We start from the raw sequence: 24,938 nt of genomic DNA on the forward strand, positions 1-24,938 counted from the left end.
AACACTCAAGGTGTCTGTTGTAACCTTACCTTGTAAGAGAGCTACAGCAGACTGTTACTGCCTCTGGTCGGTGCTCTTCTTACTATTGTAGAGGAATTGGAATTTGACCAAAGTTAGCCTCTACAGGAGTGGAATCCTTCCGTAGTTCAAGCGAGTCAAGGCTGACTGACGGAGGATAGTAACAACAAAGATTGCCCTTGCCCTGGGCTAAGACCAGAAATTCAATCATACAAAACATTTGTCCACCAACACCAGATTTAAAAACATATATACCCAACCATTGTAAAATCTGACCTAACAGACTGGTGAGTATCCCAGGTACTCAGTACCCCCAGCTTCCTTGAACTCGACAACCTATTCAAGGTGAAAAGTTAGCATAGAGGTGACGACCCCTGTGCCGTTTCTCCCAACACCATGCCAGAAACCGCCACCGGACCTAACGTTTTACAATTCTCGAAAACCGTTTCTATCTCTTTGAGATAATGACTCGCAAAAACCGAATTCGATCTCCAGAACGTGCTCTGAAGAATCGAAGCTAAAGATAAATTCTTTCTGAATGCTAAAGAAGTTGCCACTGCTCTAACCTCGTGAGCTTTAACTCTCAGAACGAAGGAAAGATTGTCGTTCTCGGACTGCGAGTGAGCTTCCCTGATAAGCTCTCTAATAAAACGAACGATAGCATTCTTAGAAAGAGGACGAGAGGGATTTTGAACCGAGGTCCAGAGCTTAGAAGATTGTCCTCTAATACCCTTAGTGGCAAACAGATACTGCTTAATAGCCCCTGACTGGACATAAGAGCCTTTCCTCCTCCTCATGTCCAACCAAATCAGATAAGTTCCTTACCACAAAAACTCCTCGGCCAAGGATTAGAAGGATTCTCATTTTTGGCTAGAAAGGTCAAAGATACCGAAAATACAGCATTGCCTTGAGAGAAACCGACTCTTTTGTCTATAGCGTGCAATTCGCTGACACGCTTAGCAGAAAGCTAGTGCAATAAGAAAGAGTGCCTTCTTAGTCAAGTTCCTGAGTGAAGCCGACTTCAAAGGCTCAAACGGTGGCCCCATGAGGAACTTAAGCACACCATCTAAGTTCCAAGCCACTGTATCTTGCGGGAGCTTAGTGGTTTCGAAAGACCTAATGAGGTCCGACAGATCTGAATTGGAGGAAATATCCAAACCTCGATGTCGAAAAACCGAAGAGAGCATGGCTCTATACCCTCTTGATCGTCGAAGGAGCCAGTTTCTTAGAGTTTCCTAAGAAATAGAAGAAAATCTGCTATTTCTGTTAAAGAGGTCGCAGAAGTAGAGACTTTAGCACTTCTACACCACTCTCTGAAGATTCTCCACTTCCCTTGATAGAGTTTGTTAGAAGACTCTCTCCTACAACGAGCGATAGCTTCTGCAGCTCTTCTTGAAAATCCTTTCGCTCTGACAAGATTCCGGACAGTCTGAACCCTGTCAGAGCTAGAGCGGACAAGTTTGGTGGAACCTCTTGAAGTGAGGTTGTTTGAGAAGCCACTTCTCTGGAGGAAGAAGTCTGGGGAAGTCTACTAACAACTGGAGAAGGTCCGGGAACCACTCTTTCCTGGGCCAAAAGGGAGCGATTAACGTTAGCGTTACATTGCTGTGCGACATGAACTTGTTCAGCACCTCTCTTATTAGACCGAACGGAGGGAATGCATAAGCTTCCAGACCCGACCAATCCAACAGCATTGCGTCCACCCCCGACCAAGCTAGAGGATCTGGGACTGGCGAACAAAAGAGAGGAAGACGGTTGTTCCTTGATGTCGCGAACAGGTTCTATTGACGGTCGTCCCCAAAGGAGCCAAAGTCTCTGACAAATCTTGTTGTCCAAAGTCCACTCCAGAGGTAACACTTGCTGTTGACGACTTAACTCGTCCGCCAGGACGTTCATCTTTCCCGGAACAAATCTCGGGACTAGCTGAACCTTCGCTTCGTTTGACCACAGGAGGAGATCCTTGGCTACTTCGTACAGAGAGAAAGACTGAGTCCCCCCCTGTTTCCGCACGTACGAGAGAGCCGTGGAGTTGTCGGAATGCACTGCCACTACTCGACCTTCTACTAAGCTCCGAACTGTCTGAGCCCCAAGAAAATTGCTAACAGTTCCTTTACATTTATGTGGAACTTCTTCTCCTCTCCGACCAAGCTCCTGAAGTCCGTTGATTTCCCAGTAGGGCTCCCCAACCTGTGTTCGATGCGTCGGAAAAGAACTGTAGGTTCGGGAGGATGGGTCGTAAATCTAACCCTTCTTCCAACCTTGCTCGAGAGAGCCACCACCTTAGGTCCTCTTTTATTTGATCTGTGACAGGAAAGGTAATCGAGTCTGGTTGTGTCTTCCTGCACCAAGAGGCTCTCAGGAAAAACTGCAGAGGTCTCATGTGCAGTCTTCCCAACGTCACAAATTTCTCCACTGACGTCAATTTGCCCAGGAGCCTCATCCACTGATGGCAGAACTTACCTTTTTGTCCAAGAACTCCTGAACTGTCTCCAGACAGCCTTGAACCCTCTTCGGGACAGAAAAGCCCGAAAAACTTGAGCATTCAGAATCATCCCCAAATAAAGGATGCTCTGAGATGGAACCAACTGGGACTTCTGTTTGTTGACCAGAATTCCTAACTTTCTGGCAAGATCCAGAGTTGTTCCAAGGTCCTTCATGCACCGACTCTCTGATTCCGACCGGAGAAGCCAATCGTCCAGATAGAGGGAGATTCTTACTCCTAATATGTGCAGCCAGCTTCCTATCGGGGATAGAACCCTGGTGAAACCTTGAGGAGCGGTCGCTAGTCCGAAGCAAAGCGCCCGAAACTGAAACACCTTGTCTTCGAACATGAACCTCAGGTACTTCCGAGATTCGCGATGTATCGGAATGTGAAAATAAGCGTCTTGCATGTCCAGAGAGACCATCCAATCCCCCTGTCTGATGGACTCCAGAACCGACCGAGTGGTCTCCATATGAAATTTTGTTTTCTGGACATGCAAGTTTCAGGGCGCTCACATCCAAAACCGGCCTCCAGCCCCCTTTCTTAACTGAATTACCAAGTTGCAAAACCGTATTCGCTAGTACCGAAAATTTCTGATCTAGCCTCGATTCCAGACTGGCAATGGTGTCGGAAGAAACTACACGGGAAGCCGGAGAAGCGGGATTAGTAGGAGGAATAGGAGGTGTAGTTAAAGGAGACATAACAATTTGAGGAGAAACAGAAGGAACAGAAGCATCGCAAGACGAAGCGGAGCTAAGTCTACTTTCCCTAAGCGCTGCTTTTCTAATTCTGTCTTTAGCTAATTTCTCCGAGTATGAACTAAAAAACTTCCATTGAGAATCAGTCCAATCACTACACTCGTTACATGTCGATCTGCTGAACAAACCTGTCCCTACACTTAACACATTTAGTGTGAGAATCATATTCTAACTTGGATAATCTAGTTTTACATCCTGAGATGCAAAACCTAACTCCCGACGGACTAGAATCCGACATGGCAACGCCTAAATAAAAAGCAAATTAACAACAACGCCAAAAAAGAGTACTTCACCAATTCCGAAGATCAATTTCACAAGAAAAAAAGCGAAGCAAAGTCATCCAACCGCACCGACCACCGATGTTCACCGGACGCCGCAGGAAAAGAATTGCATTCACCTGGGCAGTTGTACCTGGTTCTCCCGCGAGTGGAGGGAGATGACGTCATCACCACCAGTGTTGGCGACGCCGACGCGCTAAATGTTGAATTTAGTATCCTGCCGCTCGTGGAAATCACGGCTCTATAATTGTTCGGTAAGACACTACAATAAAAATATGAATTAGAAAACGGGTATGGTTCCTATTCTCGCCACCCAGCGGCGGGGGGGTAGATCACCTGACCTACCTGCCGAGTGTGCCGCGAAATTCGAATTTCTGTCGGACGACGGAGTAATAGCTATGTATATATCTGACAGGTAAGTTGAATGAATAAAAATGAAGACTTCAAATTGGTTTACAAAATAAATTATCATGTCATGACCATATCAAAGTAACAATGTCCATGAGAGAAAGTTCTTTATATATATTCAGTACAGTATTTATAATGCATATTGTACTACTACCACAGAACACAAATATTTACAACAAACCTTTGCCCTGAGCACTGGATCCTTGGGTAACAATGGCTGCTGTGGATACACTTCCTCTAAATATTCCATGATGCTAATCTGTCAAGGTATTACAGTAGTTCCATAACATAATGAAAAAAATTTCCAAAATATAATTCAAATATCACTGTACATTCTATTGTCAACATGAGAAAAAATACTGAAAATTTTTAAATATTTTAAAGAGTGGGTAATTTGTGCAAAAAGAATAGCAGCTTGCTTAATTTTAGCATGACCTATTCTACAGCACAATTACATTTTACAATATAATACTATATGAGAAACAGTCCAGTCATACAAATGTATGCCTCTGCCAAAGATGAACTTGTCCCTGTTGTTGCAGGAACTGTATCAAAACCTTCTTAAGCTGATGCAATTGGCCGACAGCACACCCAGGTACCTTACCTGCTGCTTGAGCATGAACTTTGACTTTTCAATTACATGGCAACATTTTTTTTGCCTAGAAAAAAAAACCCTGCTACACATTCAAGGTTGTTTACTTGATGTCACTGTATGAAAATTTCATTTCATGGGATGCTTTACATATTTCGATTAAAGAGGTGGGATTCTATAAAGTAAACAAAATAGATACTATACTATGATGAAAATTAAACTTTACTCACCGACTGAGTTAAGGTTTGGTTGTTGATGAATAGGGCTGGTACCTGCCCCATAGGATTTGACTTCTTAAATTCATCACTGACCTAAAAAAGAAAATAAAAACTGCTTTAACTAACAGTGGTTTAACTAACAGAAATAAAAAATTTTAAAAAATCCTTCAGCATCTTCAACTACATAACAACAAATCAGTTACACAATATGAACATACATGCTGTAATTGAAGAACTCCAAACAACTTGTCAGAAAACATGAACATGAAATACAGTAGATTAAATAACCTACAATGAACATGAGATTTAAATTGGATACATATATTTCCAAACAATATAAAAAAAATATTACCTGTTCTTTTTTTAGAAGATTTACTGCCCTGGTCTCATATTCAACCCCCTTATGAGCCAAAACTAGAAAAGATAAAACAAAAATTAAATAAAAACATGATTTTTCACATTTGCCAAAAGACAAATAATCACAAAGCATAAACCAATCACTAAAACCTCATGTCAAGTAAATTACAAGTTTTTACACTATACTTGCAAATGCTAACTACTCTCTCAGTGAGAAAGTAACAGGGCACTCACTTAATCTACCCTAAGTATAGTGTGAATGGTAATCAATACCTGTTAGCAGCAATGAAACTGCATATAAAAAGGAATTCTTTGATTTGAACTTTTTTTTTTTTTACATATATGGCATTCATAAACAGATACAATTGTTTCAACTAAGCCAACTTATATAGAACAGTGGTAAGTGAAGTCAATAACTGGAAAAAAAAATAAACTGTTCTACAAACTGAGTAATTTACTATATTCCTCCAAAACCTGAAAAGTCTACTCCTGACACCTGCTGTTTCACAGTGAATATTTAAGAAACAGATAGAATGAACGAAAATCAAATTAACTGGCAAAGAAAGACTGAATAATATTTACAGCCTTATATTTTAAAACAGAAATGGAAATCAAACATTTTTAACTGCTAAAATATATATACAATGTATTACTAGTAAAATATACTGAATATCATGAAACTTTAACCCAAACATGCTAATATAGTATATATAATTTTTCTACTCCCTCTAAAAATTTAAAAAATATCAAATTTATCGTTATCACAAAAACTTTTGCATAATAAGCCCAATGAATAAGAAGGAAAACAGTATGAGAAATTGCCCCTAAATAAAAAAAAAAAAATATTCCTGGTAACTTGTCCTGGGGAATAATCTCGTTTACTTACCAATTCTGACTCGCCATGAGCAGGAGCTTCTAAAATATGAATACAACACAGGCTGCAAAGAAAAATTACATAAAACCAATGAAAATCGCAAACATTACAAATCTACATACATGCAGAGAAATAAGTTATTTTCACTACCTGTACAGGCTATATTAACAACTAAGTACCAATCCAGAAACTATAGCCAAAGTCCAGTAACAATATCTATCAAGACAGTCACAGCAATGGTAATTTAACCATATTATCATAACAAAAAGCATATACAAACACATCTACATGAATAACATATATTTCACCACTAGGTATATCAGTAACTTTCCTAACCAAATAGACTTTGTCTAATAGGATAATAATTAAGTATTTTAAACACAAGTACAATACTGTACTAGAATAGAATATGGAATTTAGGCCAAGAGGTAATTCAGTGCTGAAATGGAATTTGAGGGTAGAAAGGTCTGTAAGGTATTACAGGAGAAAAACATCTTGGTTGCACTATGAAATAATTGTTAGGTGAGGGTGGATGGCAAGATGGAAGAGAGAATATGAATGGAGGTACAGAGAACGGAATGAAAAGGGTTGCAGCTATGGGTCGAAGGGATGCTGCAAAGAACCTTAAGTACCTATAATGCCTACAGTGCATTGTGTGAGGTGCACTGATGGTAATAATCCCCATGCAGAATACAATACTGTAATAACTAATCTATATACTTTATCTAGGTCTAACAACATTGCATCTGCATAGCCTATAGTATAAGTTAGCAACATCTACTCTAGTAACTGCTTACTAACCATTTAAAAAAAGGCTTTCTGTTAACCCGTTAATGATATCCACATTAGCCTAGCCTAACCATAAAAACGGTAATTCTAAAGAATAACTCCGCACAGGCTGCAAGGAACGTAACCGCGAATATGACATCCACTAGGGATTGGGGCGTCCAATGTATTTCGCCGTGTTTAGTACTGGGCCCTGGTGGTTAATTACAGTCGACCGCCCAAAAATAACAGTAAATTCTTAGGTAGTAATAAGCAACCCGAATACTAGTTTAGGAAACTAATTTCCAAAGAAATAACCGACACGGAGTTATTACCTATTAAGATTTACCATAAAAACTTCCAAGTTGGTTAAAAAAATTTCAATATTACTATGCAAGGCTTTGCCTACACCAGTTTTCCATATAGTAGGCTACCTAACCTGCATTTAGGATAGCCTGCTGCCCATAAAAGATACCTACTAGTATATTACCTAGGTCTAAATAAACTACCAAAAGGATAAGCTTAGCACATTTAACACTGCAAATGCTATTTAGGCTATTCATCCCCAAGGTAATTACACAATGCTAGGCTACTATAAGATAACATGTTGCCTAGACACATAGGTAGTAATATACCTACTACAATCAAGATAGCATAGGCCTAAGCTAAGCCTAGAACCTATACCGAACCTGAGCCTGTTCTACTAAGCCTTACAATGTCCACAATAAACAGTCATTGAAGGCTATACTACTTAAATTACCTAATGCGTACCCTTAACATTTCCATAAGACAGGAGGCCGAAGCAGAAGTGACGAAAAGTTTATACTAGATCCCGTACTCTTTTATAACATTCATACCTAATTAGCTACTATTGAATTTAATAACCAATTCTGTGGCAAATTCATACACATATTTAGTAATGCAAGAACATCAAATAAAACTTGTTCATAAAGTCTACCCACGGTACCCATCAGGTAACAAGTACTACCTAGGAGCTCCTGAAGTCACATTTAAAACCCCCGGGGTAATAGAAGACCTTGAAATATTTTTACCTTTCGAGTAATCAGTTAACCACTTCTTACCTTTTCTCAACCTTTCTTCTATGCAGGAACAATATGAAAAAAGGCATACAAACAAAGGAAAATTAAAGTCAGTAATGAAAATTCACAAATTAGGTACCATAAAAGTTGGCCCAGCGAAGGACGAAGTGGTAATTTTGCATAGATGACAGACAGCGTTATGCATAATTCATGAAAGAACTCCAAATTCAAAATCATTTGAAGAATAATTTGTATACATTGAAATAAGTTCATGTGTCAACTTGAATTCAGTGGTACTCACGTTTGATGACATTTTGAACAATCAAGCTAGAAGTAGATTTTGATGACTCTCAACAGGTGGATGTGTCCGGCTTAACAACAAGTCCTTTAGGATAATGGGCGGTGGGCACTGGGCAGCCCGGCAACCAGGGTTACCATGTCAGCCATCGTCAATAAGTATGGAAGAAGTTATCCTGAATGGAATAGAGTGCTGGTACTGTAAGTCTAAGACTATCAATCCAAATAGAATGATAAATATTTTTCCACGCGTTTCCTTTATTTAAATATCCATTGATTATTTACAAGGATATGGTAAATCTATTTCCGTATTTTGGAACTCTACCAACCACTCGTGGTTGTTTACATTTAGAACAAAATTCAGCTTTTATTACGAACAAGTAGCTATGCCGTTTTCAAGAAGTTGAAGTCTCTCATTTATTTTTTGAAAAGGAGGCAATATTCAACTTTAGGTGAGAGTAAAAATAATATATCGGTCTTAAAATTACGGAATATATTTAGCTAAAGCTGCACCACATTCACCAATGAGAGACAAGATCCTTGAGGCTTGGTTGGGTGTGTCATTTTTATTCTGCCAATCAGATGATGTTGAGCACGGCAACGTTCACCAAGGTGAGCACTGTATTCTTATTTTGTACAAGCAAATCTATATATATCAACCATATATATATATATATATATATATATATATATATATATATATATTGTGAACATTTCTTGCGAAAGTTTTTAGAGAACGAATAGCTTTATATATATATATATATATATATATATATCTATATATATATTATATATATATAGATGCTATATATATACATACACACACACACCACACACATATATATATATATATATATATAGATATATATATATATATATATCGAGCTACAATGTCCTTTAAGGGGACCGTCCGCTATGGCGGATGACATGTCAATTTGAAAAAATAAAAAAATCGAGTTATTACTTGTATCTATGCAGAAACATGCCGTGCATGCTTCCAGAAGTTTCAGCCAATTATTTTCACAAATAATGAAGATATAGCGGTTTTTTAAATGATGACGTCATCGTAACTGCGTCGTCTGCATGACTTGAGTTTGACTGAATCGTTTTTGCGTGTTTAGTTTTTGCATATATACAGCGATTTTTTAAGATTTTTTTCGAAATTCTCATACATCTGGTAGCAATGAAAGGTAGTGTGACACTGGGCGAGAAGCGAGCTGCTCAGAGCGGTTATTTATAGGCGAGACTCGGGAGAATGACTCAGTTACGCCACAGACGTCAAAGCGGTTACATGCGCGTAGGCACTTGCGTTTGGTTACTAGCTATTTACGTTGTTTTAGAAACTTCTTAGTGAACTTATAGCAATGCCGAAGTTACCTAAGATCAAGAAGGCTACTCAGCAACTATGGCTAGCAAAATTAGCGGAAGGCCAGGAAGTGTGCTGAAAGAAAAACACGAAAATTAATTGTTTTCAGCTGCCCTCATTGTCTCATGTCTCGCCGTCACATCATTATCTGGTGTCCGGCTGAGGGTACTAACACCACTTTAGGGTAGGACCACGATCCTTGATGTAGAAATCAACAATAAAAGTACAAATAAAGTAATTATAATAATGTTGTTTTGACTTTTATAAGAAAAAAGCAAAAATTTACATAGCAAATCTTTGGGAGCTCATAACTCAAAAACATACTTATGCGCATGTCGGTAAAAATTACTCGTTTATTTATTATCCAATTTTAGAGAGAAAGATATCATTGGAAAGAGGAATAAAAATCCCATAATTTTGTGTGACAGAATTTTGATTTCTTTTTTTTCTTTTTTTTTAGAATTTTTTGAGTGTCTAGACTAAAAAAAAAAAAAAAAATTCATAAAAAATAAAAAAAATTAAAAAATCAAAATTCTGCCACACAGAATTGTTCCGTATATAAAGAAGTTTTTATGGTATGATTTTCCAATACAAACTGATGTCATATTAGCGGAGAAAACTCTACCAATTTTTTTTTTTTTTAAATCATGATTTTTGCTAATAAAACGAAAAGTTTTTGATCAAAATACTTGAAATTTTTATATGATGAAGAAGGGTAGTATATATCTAAAACATATATGAAAATTATGTATTTTGCGTAATAAATAAAAAAAAATAGACATCATAGAGGACGGTCCCCTTAATATCTAATTCGCTCTACTCGGAATTAATATATTTTCATATATGCTTAACCGAGGGGGAATTTTTTTCTCGATAATAGACTTGCCCGGACCAAGGCGCGAAGCATATATGAAAAATATATTAATTCCGAGGTAGAGCGAATTAGATATTGAAGGACATTGTAGCTCGATATATGTATATGAATCACGGAAATGTGATATGACTTATATATATTATAGAATATATATATTATATATATATATATATATATATAAGTAAATACCACAGGAAAATGATAGTCAGAAATCAAAGCGCTTTCGTCTTTACTAAGACATTGTCAAGGAACAGACAAACCGGGAAATCTCTTTCACAACAACGTCTCAAACAGCACCAATATTGCTGTGAGCAGTGGGCAAATACGAATGCATTGTTCGTACATATGAGAGATTTAGATCATCCTATTAACTGGAGTCAAGCAAGAGCCTTAATCATGTAATGACACAGTTAAAAGAAATATAATTGAATCTTGTTTCATCAAGTAAAATAATGGAATGTTCTAAATTTAAGTCTTGGTTTGTTTTAAAACTTGATGCCTTCATAATGAAAAAAGTTGTAGAAAATATAAGCAAACAAAATTAATATAATCAGTTCTTACATGTTTTGGACTGTACGGATACTTTGTAGTTTCGGTTAGGGTAAAATCTATGTTTAGGTTTGTGACCGTGTGATATCCGATAATCCTGAATTATCTCTTTAATTTTTACCCTTTTAATAATTAACCATCTGGTACTCTTGATCTTGTTGTGTACCTGAGAACTTTCTCTCCAATTGATTTCATTCGTTCCTTGACAATCTTAGTAAAGACGAAAGCGCTTGGATTTCTGACTATCATTTTCCTATGGATTTGCTTATTTAATGAAGTCACGTGCATCTACTGTGATTTTTAAACACACACACACACACACACACACACACACACACACACACACATATATATATATATATATATGTATATATATATATATATATATATATATTATATATAAACAATCATCTCTCATAGTTGTGTGCTTTCTAAATGTCAAAGAACTTGACATGTAGGTTCTCTATATATTCATTTTGCAGGACCTTTCCTCTACCTAAATTTCGATGTATCAATAACTTAGTATAAACAAACATTCTCTCTTTCTCTCTCCTCTGTAACTATACATCATACATACATGTATACATACATACATACATACATACATACATACATACTTGTATATGGTATACAGTATATATTATATATATAGATATAATATATATATATATAATCATATCATATATCATATGTTACATTTACCAAAGCTGACTCATCTGTCATTTAGAACATTACATGAAATTCATCTCACTGGAGCCATGCAGCTCACCACCAAATCTTTACATGAATTGAGCATTGACAGTTTCATGAAAATAATTGGCATGCTTTAGATCGCCATAATAAGGAATTTTGCATAGCTGAACAATGAAAACTAATTGATTCCCCTCTGTTATCTTTAACTCAACGTGAAACACCTTTTTAGTCTCTTACACAGACCTTATACCTAACCCCCAACAAGAACAACAATAAAGTATTTTGCAGGTTCACTCCCCGTGTAAGCGAAAACCACAATTGTTTCAAGAAGCAATAAAGAGGAAAAGTGTTTGCCAGTTGATACTGGGTTAAGCATATATCTGAATGAGTGAAAATATCTGAAACCTAAAGTTTATGTTCTCAGTCCCAAAGTTAAACCTTCAACTGAATGAAAATGGCTGTCGCTGGGTAACCCCAAGACGTTTCAGGTAGTAATTGTGTAGCCTTTTCAGCTGTCCTTCTAACTGCTTTCGCCTCAACTGACAAACAAACACAGCTTTCTACTTCATAACGTATAATCTCTCCTTCTAACGCTGAGATTGCTCTCGCCTAAGCGGGCAGACAAACATTTGGCTTCAATTTTCTGTTCCATAATGTATCAACTTACAAGGGATCCCTTCAACTTTTTAGTAGCCTCTTCAATCTTCAAAACTTTCGTACAATCGTTCTTACCTCCATAAACCACTTTCACATTAATTTTCATACTTTCATCATTTTACTAACCGTTTATCGGCTACTCCTACCTTCAGTATCTTATTTGCACTCTTCAGAGCCTCAGCCAACTATTTCATTTATGTAAAACTACGTTTGATTCTATCTGATGCTAGTATAGTACAATGCCCAAAACCAGTAGCCTTTGTTTCACTAATGCAGGACTGTGAGACAGCCTTCTGGCGGTGTCATGAATGCTGATGCTTATAAGATTTAGGTGTTGTAATGGTGCTTAGAAGCGTAAGGTACCAGCGCTATTATCTTAATTTTCTCGTGTATTTCTCAGGAGCTGGAAATCACACTGATAAGGCGCGCGCGCGCTTGTCCCTCTCCCCTCAAAAAAAAGAATATATGTATATGTATATATATATATATATATATATATATATATATATATATATATATATATAGATATATAATATATATCTATTATATATATATATATATTAATATATATAATATATATATATATATTCATCACTCAACTGGATAGGTATATGAGAAAATAAAATAATGTTAAAGAATTTTGTACAAAGTCGAGTAAAAATATCAAAACATTCGTCAGTTACAGTTTGGTGCTCACCGTAATGGTTCTCCTTATCTTTACTTGTCAGGCGCTGAGATCGCCTGAATTTATGCTTTTCATTTGTATGCTGGTCGTTTTCGGTGGTCAGATGATTTGGATACAGTAAATAAATGACCGTCAACCTTGTTGTTTCTCTATTGCCGTTTCGAGAGCCACTGGGAAGCTGGAGGAAAGACTTCATTTGGGCTGTATAGGATTAAGCACTGGGACATTTTCTCAGCCCTGTGCGCCTGGGCCTCAAACAGTTAAAAGAGGAAGTTAGAGCGGTTGAACTAGATAAGGAGATCCAGAAAACAAATGAGATGAAGAACAAAGATCTAAAAGATAAAATCATCACAGTTGCGGGAAAAAATAAAGAAAATAGGGTGGCTGGACAGCAAGATGTAAGAAGGGAACCGGGAATGGAGGTAAGTAAACGTCGAGTGGGTGCAGCTGGGGGCCGAAGGAGCGGTACAAACAGGCTACAAACATCCTTAGTATTGCATGCAGGTGCACTGACAGCACTAATCCACCTTCAGAGTGTAAGAAAAGACGAGGAAGACAGATCTTTAGAATTGTGTTTAAATCTAAGTTTATGGAATTGCAAATTAGTTTGTATACATGAATGTCTCCAAAAGTAAAGAATTTATTACAATATATGGTGTCAAATATTTATCAAAGCATCCTCCTTTAGCCTTGCTTTATTGGTCTTGAATATGGATGTACTACTTCCCATGATTTGGTTCCGTGCGCTGCGTTAGCGCTATTTTGATCCCATTCTCGGATTGTTTTCTATGTTCATGAAATCTCACATCTAACTATATGCCTTTGTCTCCCAAAATGGGATAAAATGTAAAATCTACATTTAATAGCTCATGTTCCCATTTCCTTACTGTTGATATAATTACCATTACAATGACTATTATCATTCGTAACAAATTTCGATTTAACTGAGTTTGTATGTATATACGAATGCTACATTACACTGGCTGTAGGTACTATTGATGACAGAGGTAGCTACTGTACGTAACTTATCATGAGGAATTTCATGCACTCACTGTCGCGACTGATATGGTTATCTACCGGATTGTATAAGTTTTTGAAGCAAAATCACAACACTATATTACAAGAATACGTCATTTTTGTACTCGTTTTTTACTTACTACCCACAATAAATTACAGACAGCAATGTCATCATAATACCCGAAAGAAATCGTATGAAATTCAGGCAGGATAAGCAAGAGAATCTACGAAACATTGCATCAATATTGTTCAGGAAAAGGAATCGGCAGACTTGATGAGTGAAATGAGAAATATCTGATGAGCAGAGCGTTGACTATGGAGTTAATGACAAATACAAAGGCATAGAACTGGTAGTATAACAAATGAATGAAAATCATAATCATGAAGAGCCTCTACGGGCTGCTCTGTGAGCAAGAGCCCTTGCTGGCATAAGGCCAGCTTAATCTTCAACAACAACAACTAAGAGACGAAATATACTGGATAGACGAGCCTGAAGTGCAGTTCCATAGTAACATCAGAAAATCCACTAATAACGTGGTGTCATCTGTAGGTCAACATTAGAACTGTTCTCTATGAAAAAATATATATCAACAATTGAAATTACATTTAAAACCTACATGAATTATCTTATTAGAATTATTACTGTCATATAAATAATAATATTAATGCAAAAATGCAAATTAGCAGCCAAAATTGTCATTTAGCAAAAAAATAAACATTTGAGTACAAAAGAGTTCCAAACAACAAATCATAGCTGAAACTTGGAATGTAGAATCGTCCCAACAACAGGTAATTATTATGTGCATGTATTTTATCATAATGTGAATGTGCTTATAGATGCTCATGAATTAAGACATCCTTATGCAAATGGAATACCGAGTGATCTTAGCATTATGTGAAGCGTGTTTCATTTTTCAACTCTAATTATTTTGTCAGAAAACATGACGTTTACCTAGCTACTAGGTAGGTCTAGTACTAGGTAGTAATTCAACTCTTAGGTAGCTACCTACTATAGGCTATGTTCAGTTGGTTATAGCTACCTGGGCATATCCTAGGTAGGTAATTTATCGGCAGAGTTTGTAGTGCAGGTTTGCTACTCGAAGAAGGTACAATTGTATCAATATACCTATTTTAGATTGGAGTTAAAATAGGTAATCCTACAGTTTATAGTAGGTAGGCTAGTACCTAGGCTAGTTGTCTAAATTCACCGGTCCCTTGTGTGGTGTGTGTTTAAATTTTCTATCCTACCTAGCCCACTTATCTAGGCTACCTAGGGGGAAACACTGCAGTGGATCCATCGTCATTGTGTGGATCAGCCTTATACCTAGTATTCACTCATTATTTAATTGGTGAAGCATACCATTCAAAAGATTGAAATTTGGTCAACATAGGTAAAGTGATAGGGGGAAACACTGCAGTGGAGCCATTGTCATCGCGTGGCTCAGCCTTATTCACTTGATATTTAATTGGTGAAACAAGAATACAATTAGGGTAAAAAACCGCATGGTACAGGGGTGGACCACGTACGATCAATGTGTACAACCCCAAGAAAAGTACATTATAATGCGTCCTGACACCGGAGTAGAGGTCTTTAGCTCCTTTTCTCACCAACAACAAGTCGCATCTGATGCCCATCTCCAATGTCAGGACGCGTTATAGGCTAATGTACTTTTTTTGGGGTTGTACACATTGATCGTACATGGTCCACCCCTGTACCATGCGGTTTTTTACCCTACATCTTTAAGCATACCATTCAAAAGATTGAAGTTTCATCAACATAATGTGATACCTAGTACCTATATGGTAAAACACCGCATGGACTGGCCAACTCACAGACTATCACGGCTGGCCACCCTCCAAAAAAGTACTTATAATGCGTCCTGACACCGGAGATGGTCATCAGTCACGAACTGTTGTTGGTGAGAGACAGAGCTAAAGACCTCTACTCTCCTTTCGAAGTAAGTATTTTCGCCAGTGTTAGAAATTAAGGCTATATTTTAAGCTTTTAACAGAGGATAATGAAAAGGGTGGCCAACGCAGGCCCACAACACCAAAACGCTTTTGAAATTTTTACTTATGATTAGAAAACTTTAGAAGATTGATGCCATCTCGATGTTTGCGGAGTTGCTTGTGTCAACAAACTTCCCATTTCCTGTGATAAATCCGCACACCACTTGTACCCATAGATGCTGGGGCACTTTCATCACAACAATCGTAAAACGGTCCCTTGCCACGACATTTTTAAGGAAACTACGGTTTTGGTAGAAAACGACAACGAAGCGTGCGCTAGATAATTATTTAAATAAATAGTAAAACATCAATATTTTACATATTTATGATGATTAATTTGAAAATATTCGTTATTGAAAAAGTAACTCGATTCCTGACTCAAATTTAAGTAACATTTGAACAATGTTAGCATATATATATGTAATGTTTATCGATCTTACTCAAGGTTGCAGTTGTAATCAGCACAATAAAACAATATTTTGTTGCCTACATGATTGAAAGTATGAAACTTCTTATTGCCGGGGTCATGGTTTGAACCAAAATTCATTTGTTCCGACACGGCATACAAACTTCGGTCCTTTTACAATAGGAAGGTACTAGCGGCAGCTGGATAGGTCGTAAGCTTTCGAACAAGGGGTTCGGTAGTTAACTGCTTGTCCGACAGGCGCGCGCGCGCGACTGGTAGGTAAACAAATCACTTTTGCTTTCGGCCTGCTGGCGTGTGGACGTGTATCATCGCTCTCTGCCCGCTTCATCGTCGTTGCTTTCGCATGATTGTGTTTTTCTTTTTCTATTTATCTAGTGAAACTGAATTGTAAGTACAATCATTTCATTGAATTCAATTGTGAATTAAAGGATCTTGGTTTCACCACGCCCTCCGATTACCCGAGTGCCGGGACTGAAGGGCGTAAGTGCGGGAATTCATTTTCCAGAAATGATCCTCGTATTGTGTATGCTCGGTGCCGAGGGCAGGAGCGCTCGCTCCGAGCGTAGATTGGGTTGGAAATGTGTAGATGAAAATCGTAAGTAAGTGCTCTTTTCATTTATATTTTTTTGACCTGTATGCCCGTTGCCGAACGAATGCGCTCGGCACGGAAACTTATTCAGTATGGAAGTGGAATCGCAAGTACAGTATACTTTTTTCATTTTCATATATTATTTTGTTTGTAGCAATATCATTTTGGATCAGTGTCCGAGCTTACCCGGAAATTGATCCTTCCCCCTTTTTATTTTGAATGAAGTGAAATCGCAAGTGCAGTTCTTTTTCATTTTCATTTTTTATTGAGATTGCATTGTTACTGGGATCAATGTTTCCGCTATTCCCGGGAATTGATCCTTCCCTTTTTATTTGTATGAAGTGAAATCGCAAGCGCAGTAGTCTTTTATTTTCATATATTTTTGATTGCATCAAATTCATTATGGATCAAGGTTCCAGAAACCTTGATCCTATAAAGGTAAGGAATGGATCCTTTCACCCTTGCGCTCGGTACCGAGGGCGCAAATGCGCTCGATCCGAGCCCTTATTCATTGTGAAGTGAATCGTAATGCAAGATGCATTTTCATTTTATTCCTTATTATGATTGCATCAATATTTATTTGGTTCAAGTTCCGCTCAGTCAGGGAATTGATCCTTATGCCCTTGCATTCGGGCCGATGGCACGATTGCTCTCGAGCTCTTATATTGTTGTTGGGTACATGGGTACTGTGCGGGGGTGGGGAACGAGAACCCCCCCCCCCCCCCCCCCCCCCCCCCCCCCCCCGCTCAGCTCCCACAGATGGCCCTTCCCCTTGGGGGGGGGAGGTTATCGCGTTCTTCTCCTCGCCCGATCCGTCGAGCGCGGGGGAGGGCGCTCGGTGCCGATGTACAATTGTATTAGGGGTCTTCCACTCGTTCGGAGAGGGCTCACCCCCCCGCGCGATGGGGACTTCCCCCCCCACTAATCGCTACTACTGTTATTTCCGCAGGTGCTACTGCCACGAGGGTGGACCTTGGTGAGGTATGTCCTTCCATTTGCAGGGCGTGCTAGTGTCCAGGGGCTGCGGTTCTATGTCTGGGCCTACTGCGGTCACCCATGGAGTGGTGACCACGCAACCAGGTGACGACGTCCCTCCTCACCTGGTGTACTCGCCTCACGTGGTAACAGTCTTGCCTACAGCCGCTGTGAGTGGCCGTTCGCCCATACCGAGAGGGGGGCGTGCCGCCGCCGCTCGTGGTTGCCGCGCTGCAGCGACCACACTTCCGCTGCCCTAGAGCTCGCCCCTGGACCTGCCGCCGGTACCAGGATGTTGCTGGCTGCTGCTCCACTTCCTGTGTTTCCGGTGCTGCCTGCCGTACCTGCCGATTCTGGGCTGACTGTCCATGCAGTTGCTACGCTGGCTGTCCCTGCCGTTGCTGCGCTGGCTGTCCCTGCCGTTGCTGCGTTGGCTGTCCCTACCGATGCTGTGCTGGCTGTGCCTGCTGTTCCTGAGATGCCCATACCTGCTGATGTCGTTCCTGTTCGTGGTGGTACTACCCCAGACTTTGGTCTGTCTGTACAGGTGCGTCCGGGCCCTGTGGCTTCGGCTACAGCAGCCCCGGCTCCGCCCTGGATAGCAGATCTTACGTCTGTCCTGAGGAAGCTGACGAAGAAGAGGAGGAAGGTGTCGTCGTCTTCATCTTCTTCATCGTCGTCGGCTGCCGCCTCTTCCCCTTCGACTTCTAAGGCTTCACAGCCGAGGAAGAAGAAGGTTGCCTCCTCCCTCCTAAGAAGTCTCCCTCGGGAGCTTCTCGGGACCCGTCGCACCTCGGTGGGACGGGAGGGTTCCTTCGCTGGTCCTCCTGCTCCTTCGGGAGCGGGGCCGTCTCTTCTTCCGCAAGGAAGAAGACTACGGGGACCAGAGGGGTACCGGCTAACACCGGTACTCCCTCGCCTGGTGTCAGTGGTTCTGCCACTGCATCAAGGGGTCCGTCTCGGCCTCTCGTTCGAGGGAGGTGGTACCGAGTGTACGGTCGCCTACCAGCGACCGTGCAGCCAGGAACCAGACCTCTGAGTCCGCTCAGCGTCAGGTTCACGGCACGGGGCGGAAGTCTGGTGACAGCCGCTCATGCGACTCTCACCAGACCAGCTCTCACTCTCGCGGCGAACAGCTGGCTACCCGGGGACGTGACGGTCCACGACCGACCACGGGCTGAGGCTGGGAAGAGGGTCCTCCGTTCGCCGGTGCCAGCCACGGCTGGAACCAGCGACGTGACGTGCCGTGAGGACAAGCACGGTCTTCACTGTGACAGTGGAGCCTGCAGGTCGCCTAACCGTCGCTCTCACAGAAAGCGACCGGGTACGGCAACCAGCACCAGCTCTTCTGACACTCGAGATCGGGGCCGCTGTGCTCAGTCCAGCCGTTCTCCACAGCGAGACGGTTCGACCAGGCCTGCAGCTCGATCGCCACCGCGGGTTGACGATCGCCTGCAGCCCTCCAAGCCTGCTGGTTCTGCCAGCGAGCAACGAGGGAGCGTCAGGTCTGCCTCTCCCGTACCTTCAACCACTCGGGTTACACCGGGAGGAGCGAGGTATTGAGGAGTGATCGTGAGGGTGCGCCCCTCATGATCCCACCACAACGCCCTACGTGCCAGGCACGGTTCTTGGACCGGCCAGGGCGTATGCGCAAGTGGATGGGGAAGACCGAGAGGGCTGTCGCTGTTCCCCCTTCTTAGGAGGAAGGTTCTCGGAATATGCTCTTGTTCGAAGGGCTTAACGGTTCCCACTCTGCAAGATGCTGTGACTTCCGAGATCCAGAGGAACTTTGCCGAGGTTACGGCGCTGATTCGTCAGCACAATGACCTCGGGGAAGGATCGCCGCTCCCCCCACCAGCAGAGCCACGTCTCGGCTCGAGTCGTTTTGGGGTTCCGAGAGGGAACCCAAATCGACGGTGGGTCGGCCGCGATCGGAGCTTGCCGACTGTGTTGAACAGGTAGTCTCTCGTCTCCGACAAGAAGGCTCTCTCAGTTCTGGACGGTCGAACAAGCTACTTCACCTCCTCTACTGCGACAGAGGCGTTTATACGTGTCTTCGGACACCGTATTTAAAATACCCCTTCGTCCTCCTGAGGTTTCGACCTCGACGAGGACTGGAATGAGTCGGAGCGGTATCGGCTCTCTACTGTCAGGTGTCGATCAGCCCCACCCAGACGACGTTCACAGTGGCGGCAGACACTTACCTACAGTATGAGTTTCGTAAACCCTCCTCGGGAAAACGTTTTCTCCTGACGATACGTTTTCCCAGGCTCTGAGAGGCCATCGCCGTAAGGCGATGGCTGCTCCTTTTCTTCTCCAACTGCTAGATCCGCTGGGAAGGGAAGAGCCAGTATCCAATTCCTCCCCCATTCCCTCGCTCCTTACGGCTACGAGGGAAAGGGGAGGGATCCTACAGAGATTTCTCTGTAAGATCCCACGTTAGGGGCTGCGCTCACGGGGGGACCTTCGGGTCTACCTGACGTAAGCCCCGGTCATTGAGGAGGGATCCTGCCCCTTTCCTTTCTCGATTTCTACGGGAATCGAGAGGACCACCAGCCGATATCGTCTGACGAATTCGGTGGGGGGTTTCGCAGAGTGCTTAGAATTCTACGGAATTCTAGCGCACTCAGAGTGTTCGAGTTTTTTACGATCTCCAAACACTCAGGCGAGACCACGGTCCAAAGTGAGCGAGAATCCCGATAATTGTTACACGATAATCGGGAACCTCGCTTATGCTCGAATTCCTGTAATTTCTAGCATTTGGAAGAAGACCGCTGCTGAAAGAAGAGTATCTCACAGTAGGCGCTTAACCTGGAATAGAGAAGAACGGACGGGAACTTCCAGTTTGGCTTGAACTATCGTCTTCGGTATTCTGTTCACCATTGAAGCTTTCCTTTGGGAAAGACTTCTCCTTCACTCTCTTGAATAAAGAGAACGAAGGCGGTCGTCGATCTCCAATCCTTATTCTCATTCCTCGAGGGGAAAAGAATTTAGGATGGAGGTCGTGGTACAGAACCTACAAATATACTACGTATATTACCCTCGCGACATGATTCTTTAACAGTTGAATTGTCCGTGGGGTGTAGGCGCATACCGTAGTTACTCTACGGTTTGTGACCGAGACGAATTGTATCTTAATTGAACTGCAACTCGGGGTTTGCCTGCAACCTCCCAGCAGTTATCAGTTTCGATTTTAGATACTTGGTATTGTCATGACAACACCAAATCAGCTTTTGTATTTACCGAAATCCGTTTCGGTTAAAATATAATTGCTCGAGCGTATTCTTTATGCTCGATGGTTCTAGCCGAACGCATTCCTTCGTGGAATAATGGATTACCTGGCAACTCAGGATGACGAGTCACCGAGAGCTACTGCGTATTGAACTGCCTGATAGCGGCTCAGTATCAGCTAGGTCTCTGAGATGCACCGGTCGGTTTACGTCTCTCTCACCCCTGGTTGGATTGACTACCGAACCGTATCTCTGCCCAACAATCATGGACTTAGGTCTCTGATTAACGGGGATTCTCGCAATAATGAAGGGACCATCTACTGCTGTGACGCTCGATTTCATCGCCTTCGACATTGCGAGAATTTTCAACAGAGATATCTCTTGGACTCTGCATCTTCTGTTTACCGCACGGTAACAGAAGTCTGTACTAGTCAAACCGCTGCATCGCACTGCGATAATGCGAATGATTTTTGCAGACATCTGAGTTTGTCTTCAAAATATCTCGTATTCGTAGGTGTGCAATTTCATTGCTCGCTACCCCGAAAAGTATTAACCAGATATGTCAGAAGACATCGCCTACTCTCCGACCTGACAGCTCTACTTCCAAATGTTCAGCCCATGAGAAAGCAGTCTTCAGGCAGTAGTTCCCTGTCTTCATTACTGGAAGCGCTCCGCTTTTTATTGCAACTACGATCCTCACCGGACAGCAATCAATAGCGGTTAGCGTTCTCAGTCTTTGTAGCACAGGTTCAGAATCTGAGAATCCTTCTCTCGGTTCAGCTGTGAGACGTAGGTTGCATTTTTCTGTACACCTTCGTCTTCAAACGTCACATAGTTGTTTCTCCTTACCCGAGAATCAACTATACTATGAGATATCTTGCCATCAAGGACCTCGGTCTCTAGAAGGCAATTGACTTTCGCCTGTTGGGCACATGCCTTAAGAGAGTCATCACCTTGCCTTCTGGCATCGGTGACGAACAAATTATTTGTTTAGTCTCTTGGCATAACCCTGTTAAGGCGAAGGTCACGTGACTTGCTCGGGTGCTTGGACAACTTGCCTCCTACCGAACGCAGTCAGTAGGCAGCTGTCAGAGCGCCCAAGTCTGTTACGAACTTCGCTGTGGACTTAGTTCGGTTGTTCCATAACAATCTTTTCTTCGTCCTAACGGCTTGTCACAGTACCCATACCATCGACACCCAAACATTGAGAGTCGGTGTCCTATCCACTACCGAGAACAACAACTTCGCTGCAGACGGATAGACCCAGTATGGGTACAGGACATCACCGAAGTCGAGAAGAGGGATATGGTCATACGACAATTCCCTTCTTTTCCTCTGAGGTAATTGCATGACTTTGCCTGCGAAGTCAAGCATCCAGGGGATGGGGATTCGTGACGCCGCGATTTCGTACCGAATTCGTAGCGAAGACTCTGAACCCTTCGGTTCCTGACGATCGGTTAGAGTCCTTCACAGTCCCCTCCCTAATGGACTTCACCGCTTACGATGCGAAGGAGATGCTGCTTTGTCCTGTGAAAGCGCGACCGCGCTTTCTGAAGAAACTCGACATCCCAGGCTGAGTGTTGAAGACTCTTCGTCAGCACCAAGATGACCTAGAAGTACACTCCCTCGAGTTACACAAGAACTTCTCCGTGGCGCAGGCGCTGAAGGCAGGGGTCTGGTACAACCAGACCACTGGCACCTCCTTCTACCTTTTGGATATTGCCCACAGGTCCTTGGATCGTTTCTTAGGACCCGTGGTGGCTGCTCAACACGTTGTGTAGCTAGACCCTAGCAGGTGAACAGCATCGAGTCCGGTGTGACTGTAAGAATAGATAAGTGAATGAGAGAGTGACTGGCTTCTCTTCCTATCTTTTTCTCCCCCTCTACCTGTGGGTAGAGGGATACGGTCATCACCTTGCTGGATAAGGACGAGATGCCGGTGAGCTACTCGACAGAGCCCCATCCTATCCCTTTCACTAGGGATGGGAGCGAATATCCACCACTTCCTCCTACAAGGGGGGGGAAAGTGGTATGCCACAAGAGACAAACCATAACGTTGTTGCCTCTTGCAAATAGGAACTTGTTCTTGTTTTGCTGGTACGAAGAGATACGCTTGCCTCTCCTCTTAGTACTTGGTCCCAGAGGTCTGACCATTGATCCTGCGGTGCACCACCCCGATCAATCGGACAGAGGCTTGGATCCCTCCCTCGCTCTTACGACCAGGGAGGCATTCCAAGGTTGGGCGAACACCAGTCTGTTCACAAAAGACTCAGTTGTTCCGACACGGCATACAAACCTTCGGTCCTTTTACAATAGGAAGGTACTAGCGGCAGCTGGATAGGTCGTAAGCTTTCGAAACAAGGGTTCGGTAGTTAACTGCTTGTCCGACAGGCGCCGCGACGCTGCGACTGGTAGGTAAACAAATCACTTTTGCTTTCCGGCCTGCTGGCGTAGTGGACGTGTATCATCGCTCTCTGCCCGCTTCATCGTCGTTGCTTTCGCATGATTGTGTTTTTCTTTTCTATGTATCTAGTGAAACTGAATTGTAAGTACAATCATTTCATTGAATTCAATTGTGAATTAAAGGATCTTGGTTCACAACGCCTCGATTACCCGAGTGCGGGACTGAAGGGCGTAAATAATTGCGGGAATTCATTTTCCCAGAATGATCCTCGTATTGTGTATGCTCGGTGCGAGGGCGGGAGCGCTCGCTCCGAGCGTATATTGGGTTGGAAATGTGTAGATGAAAATCGTAAGTAAGTGCTCTTTCATTTATAATTTTTGACCTGTATGCCCGTTGCCGAACGAATGCGCTCGGCACGGAAACTTATTCAGTATGAAGTGGAATCGCAAGTACAGATTCTTTTTCATTTTCATTATATTATTTTTTATTGTAGCAATACTCATTTTGGATCAGTTCCGAGCTTGCCCGGAGATTGATCCTTCCCCCTTTTTAATTTAAATGAAGTGAAATCGCAAGTGCAGTTCTTTTTCATTTTCATTTTTTTATTGAGATTGCATTGTTGACTGGGATCAATGTTCCGCTATTCACGGGAATTGATCCTTCCCCTTTTTATTTGTATGAAGTGAAATCGCAAGCGCAGTAGTCTTTTTCATTTTCATATATTTGTTGATTGCATCATTTCATTATGGATCAAGGTTTTTCAGAAACCTTGATCCATAAGGTAAGGAATGAAACCTTTCACCTTGCGCTCGGTACCGAGGGCGCAAATGCGCTCGATCCGAGCCCTTATTCATTGTGAAGTGAATCGTTTTTGCAAGATGCATTTTCATTTTGTTTTCCTTATTATTGATTGCATCAATTTTATTTGGTTCAAGTTCCGCTCAGTCAGGGAATTGATCCTTATGCCTTGTATTCGTGCCGATGGCACGATTGCTCTAGGGCTCTTATTTTGTTGTTGGGTACATGGGGACTGTGCGGGGGTGGTGGGGAACGAGACCCCCCCCGCTCAGTTCCCACAGATGACTCTTCCCCTTGGGGGGGGGGGAGGTTATCGGCGTTCTTCTCTCGCCCGATCCGTCGAGCGCGGGGGAGGGCGCTCGGTGCCCGATGTACAATTGTATTAGGGGTATTCCACTCGTTCGGGGGAGGGATCAAACCCCCGCACGAGGGGATTTCCCCCCCATTAATCGCTACTACTATTATTTCCGCAGGTGCTACTGCCACGAGGGTGGACCTTGGGTGAGGTAGGCGTCCTTCCAATTGCAGAGCGTGCTGGTGTCCAGGGGCTGCGGTTCTATGTCTGGGCCTACTGCGG

General features: G+C 42.1%; 1 protein-coding gene across 3 annotated transcripts in view; it reads right to left on the reverse strand.

Moving 5' to 3' along the window:
- LOC135215427 (maleylacetoacetate isomerase-like) overlaps window positions 1-8,247 on the reverse strand; it is a 45,239-nt gene extending 36,992 nt beyond the window's left edge. The window contains exons 1-5 of one of the 3 annotated variants that reach the window (XM_064250090.1): window positions 8,092-8,247; window positions 5,998-6,049; window positions 5,107-5,168; window positions 4,767-4,847; window positions 4,126-4,203 (exon numbers count right to left, since the gene is read on the reverse strand). In XM_064250090.1, the coding sequence (XP_064106160.1) occupies window positions 4,126-4,203; window positions 4,767-4,847; window positions 5,107-5,168; window positions 5,998-6,049; window positions 8,092-8,103 (285 nt within the window). In that variant the 5' untranslated portion in view covers window positions 8,104-8,247. Of the gene's footprint in view, window positions 1-4,125; window positions 4,204-4,766; window positions 4,848-5,106; window positions 5,169-5,997; window positions 6,050-7,521; window positions 7,621-7,929; window positions 8,011-8,091 lie in introns of those variants that run through there. The other 2 variants (XM_064250070.1, XM_064250079.1) reach the window with 2 other exon arrangements.
- Between the last annotated feature and the right edge of the window lie 16,691 nt (window positions 8,248-24,938).

This window comes from Macrobrachium nipponense, chromosome 19, assembly GCF_015104395.2.
Source record: "Macrobrachium nipponense isolate FS-2020 chromosome 19, ASM1510439v2, whole genome shotgun sequence".
Classification (NCBI taxonomy): Eukaryota; Metazoa; Arthropoda; class Malacostraca; order Decapoda; family Palaemonidae; genus Macrobrachium; species Macrobrachium nipponense.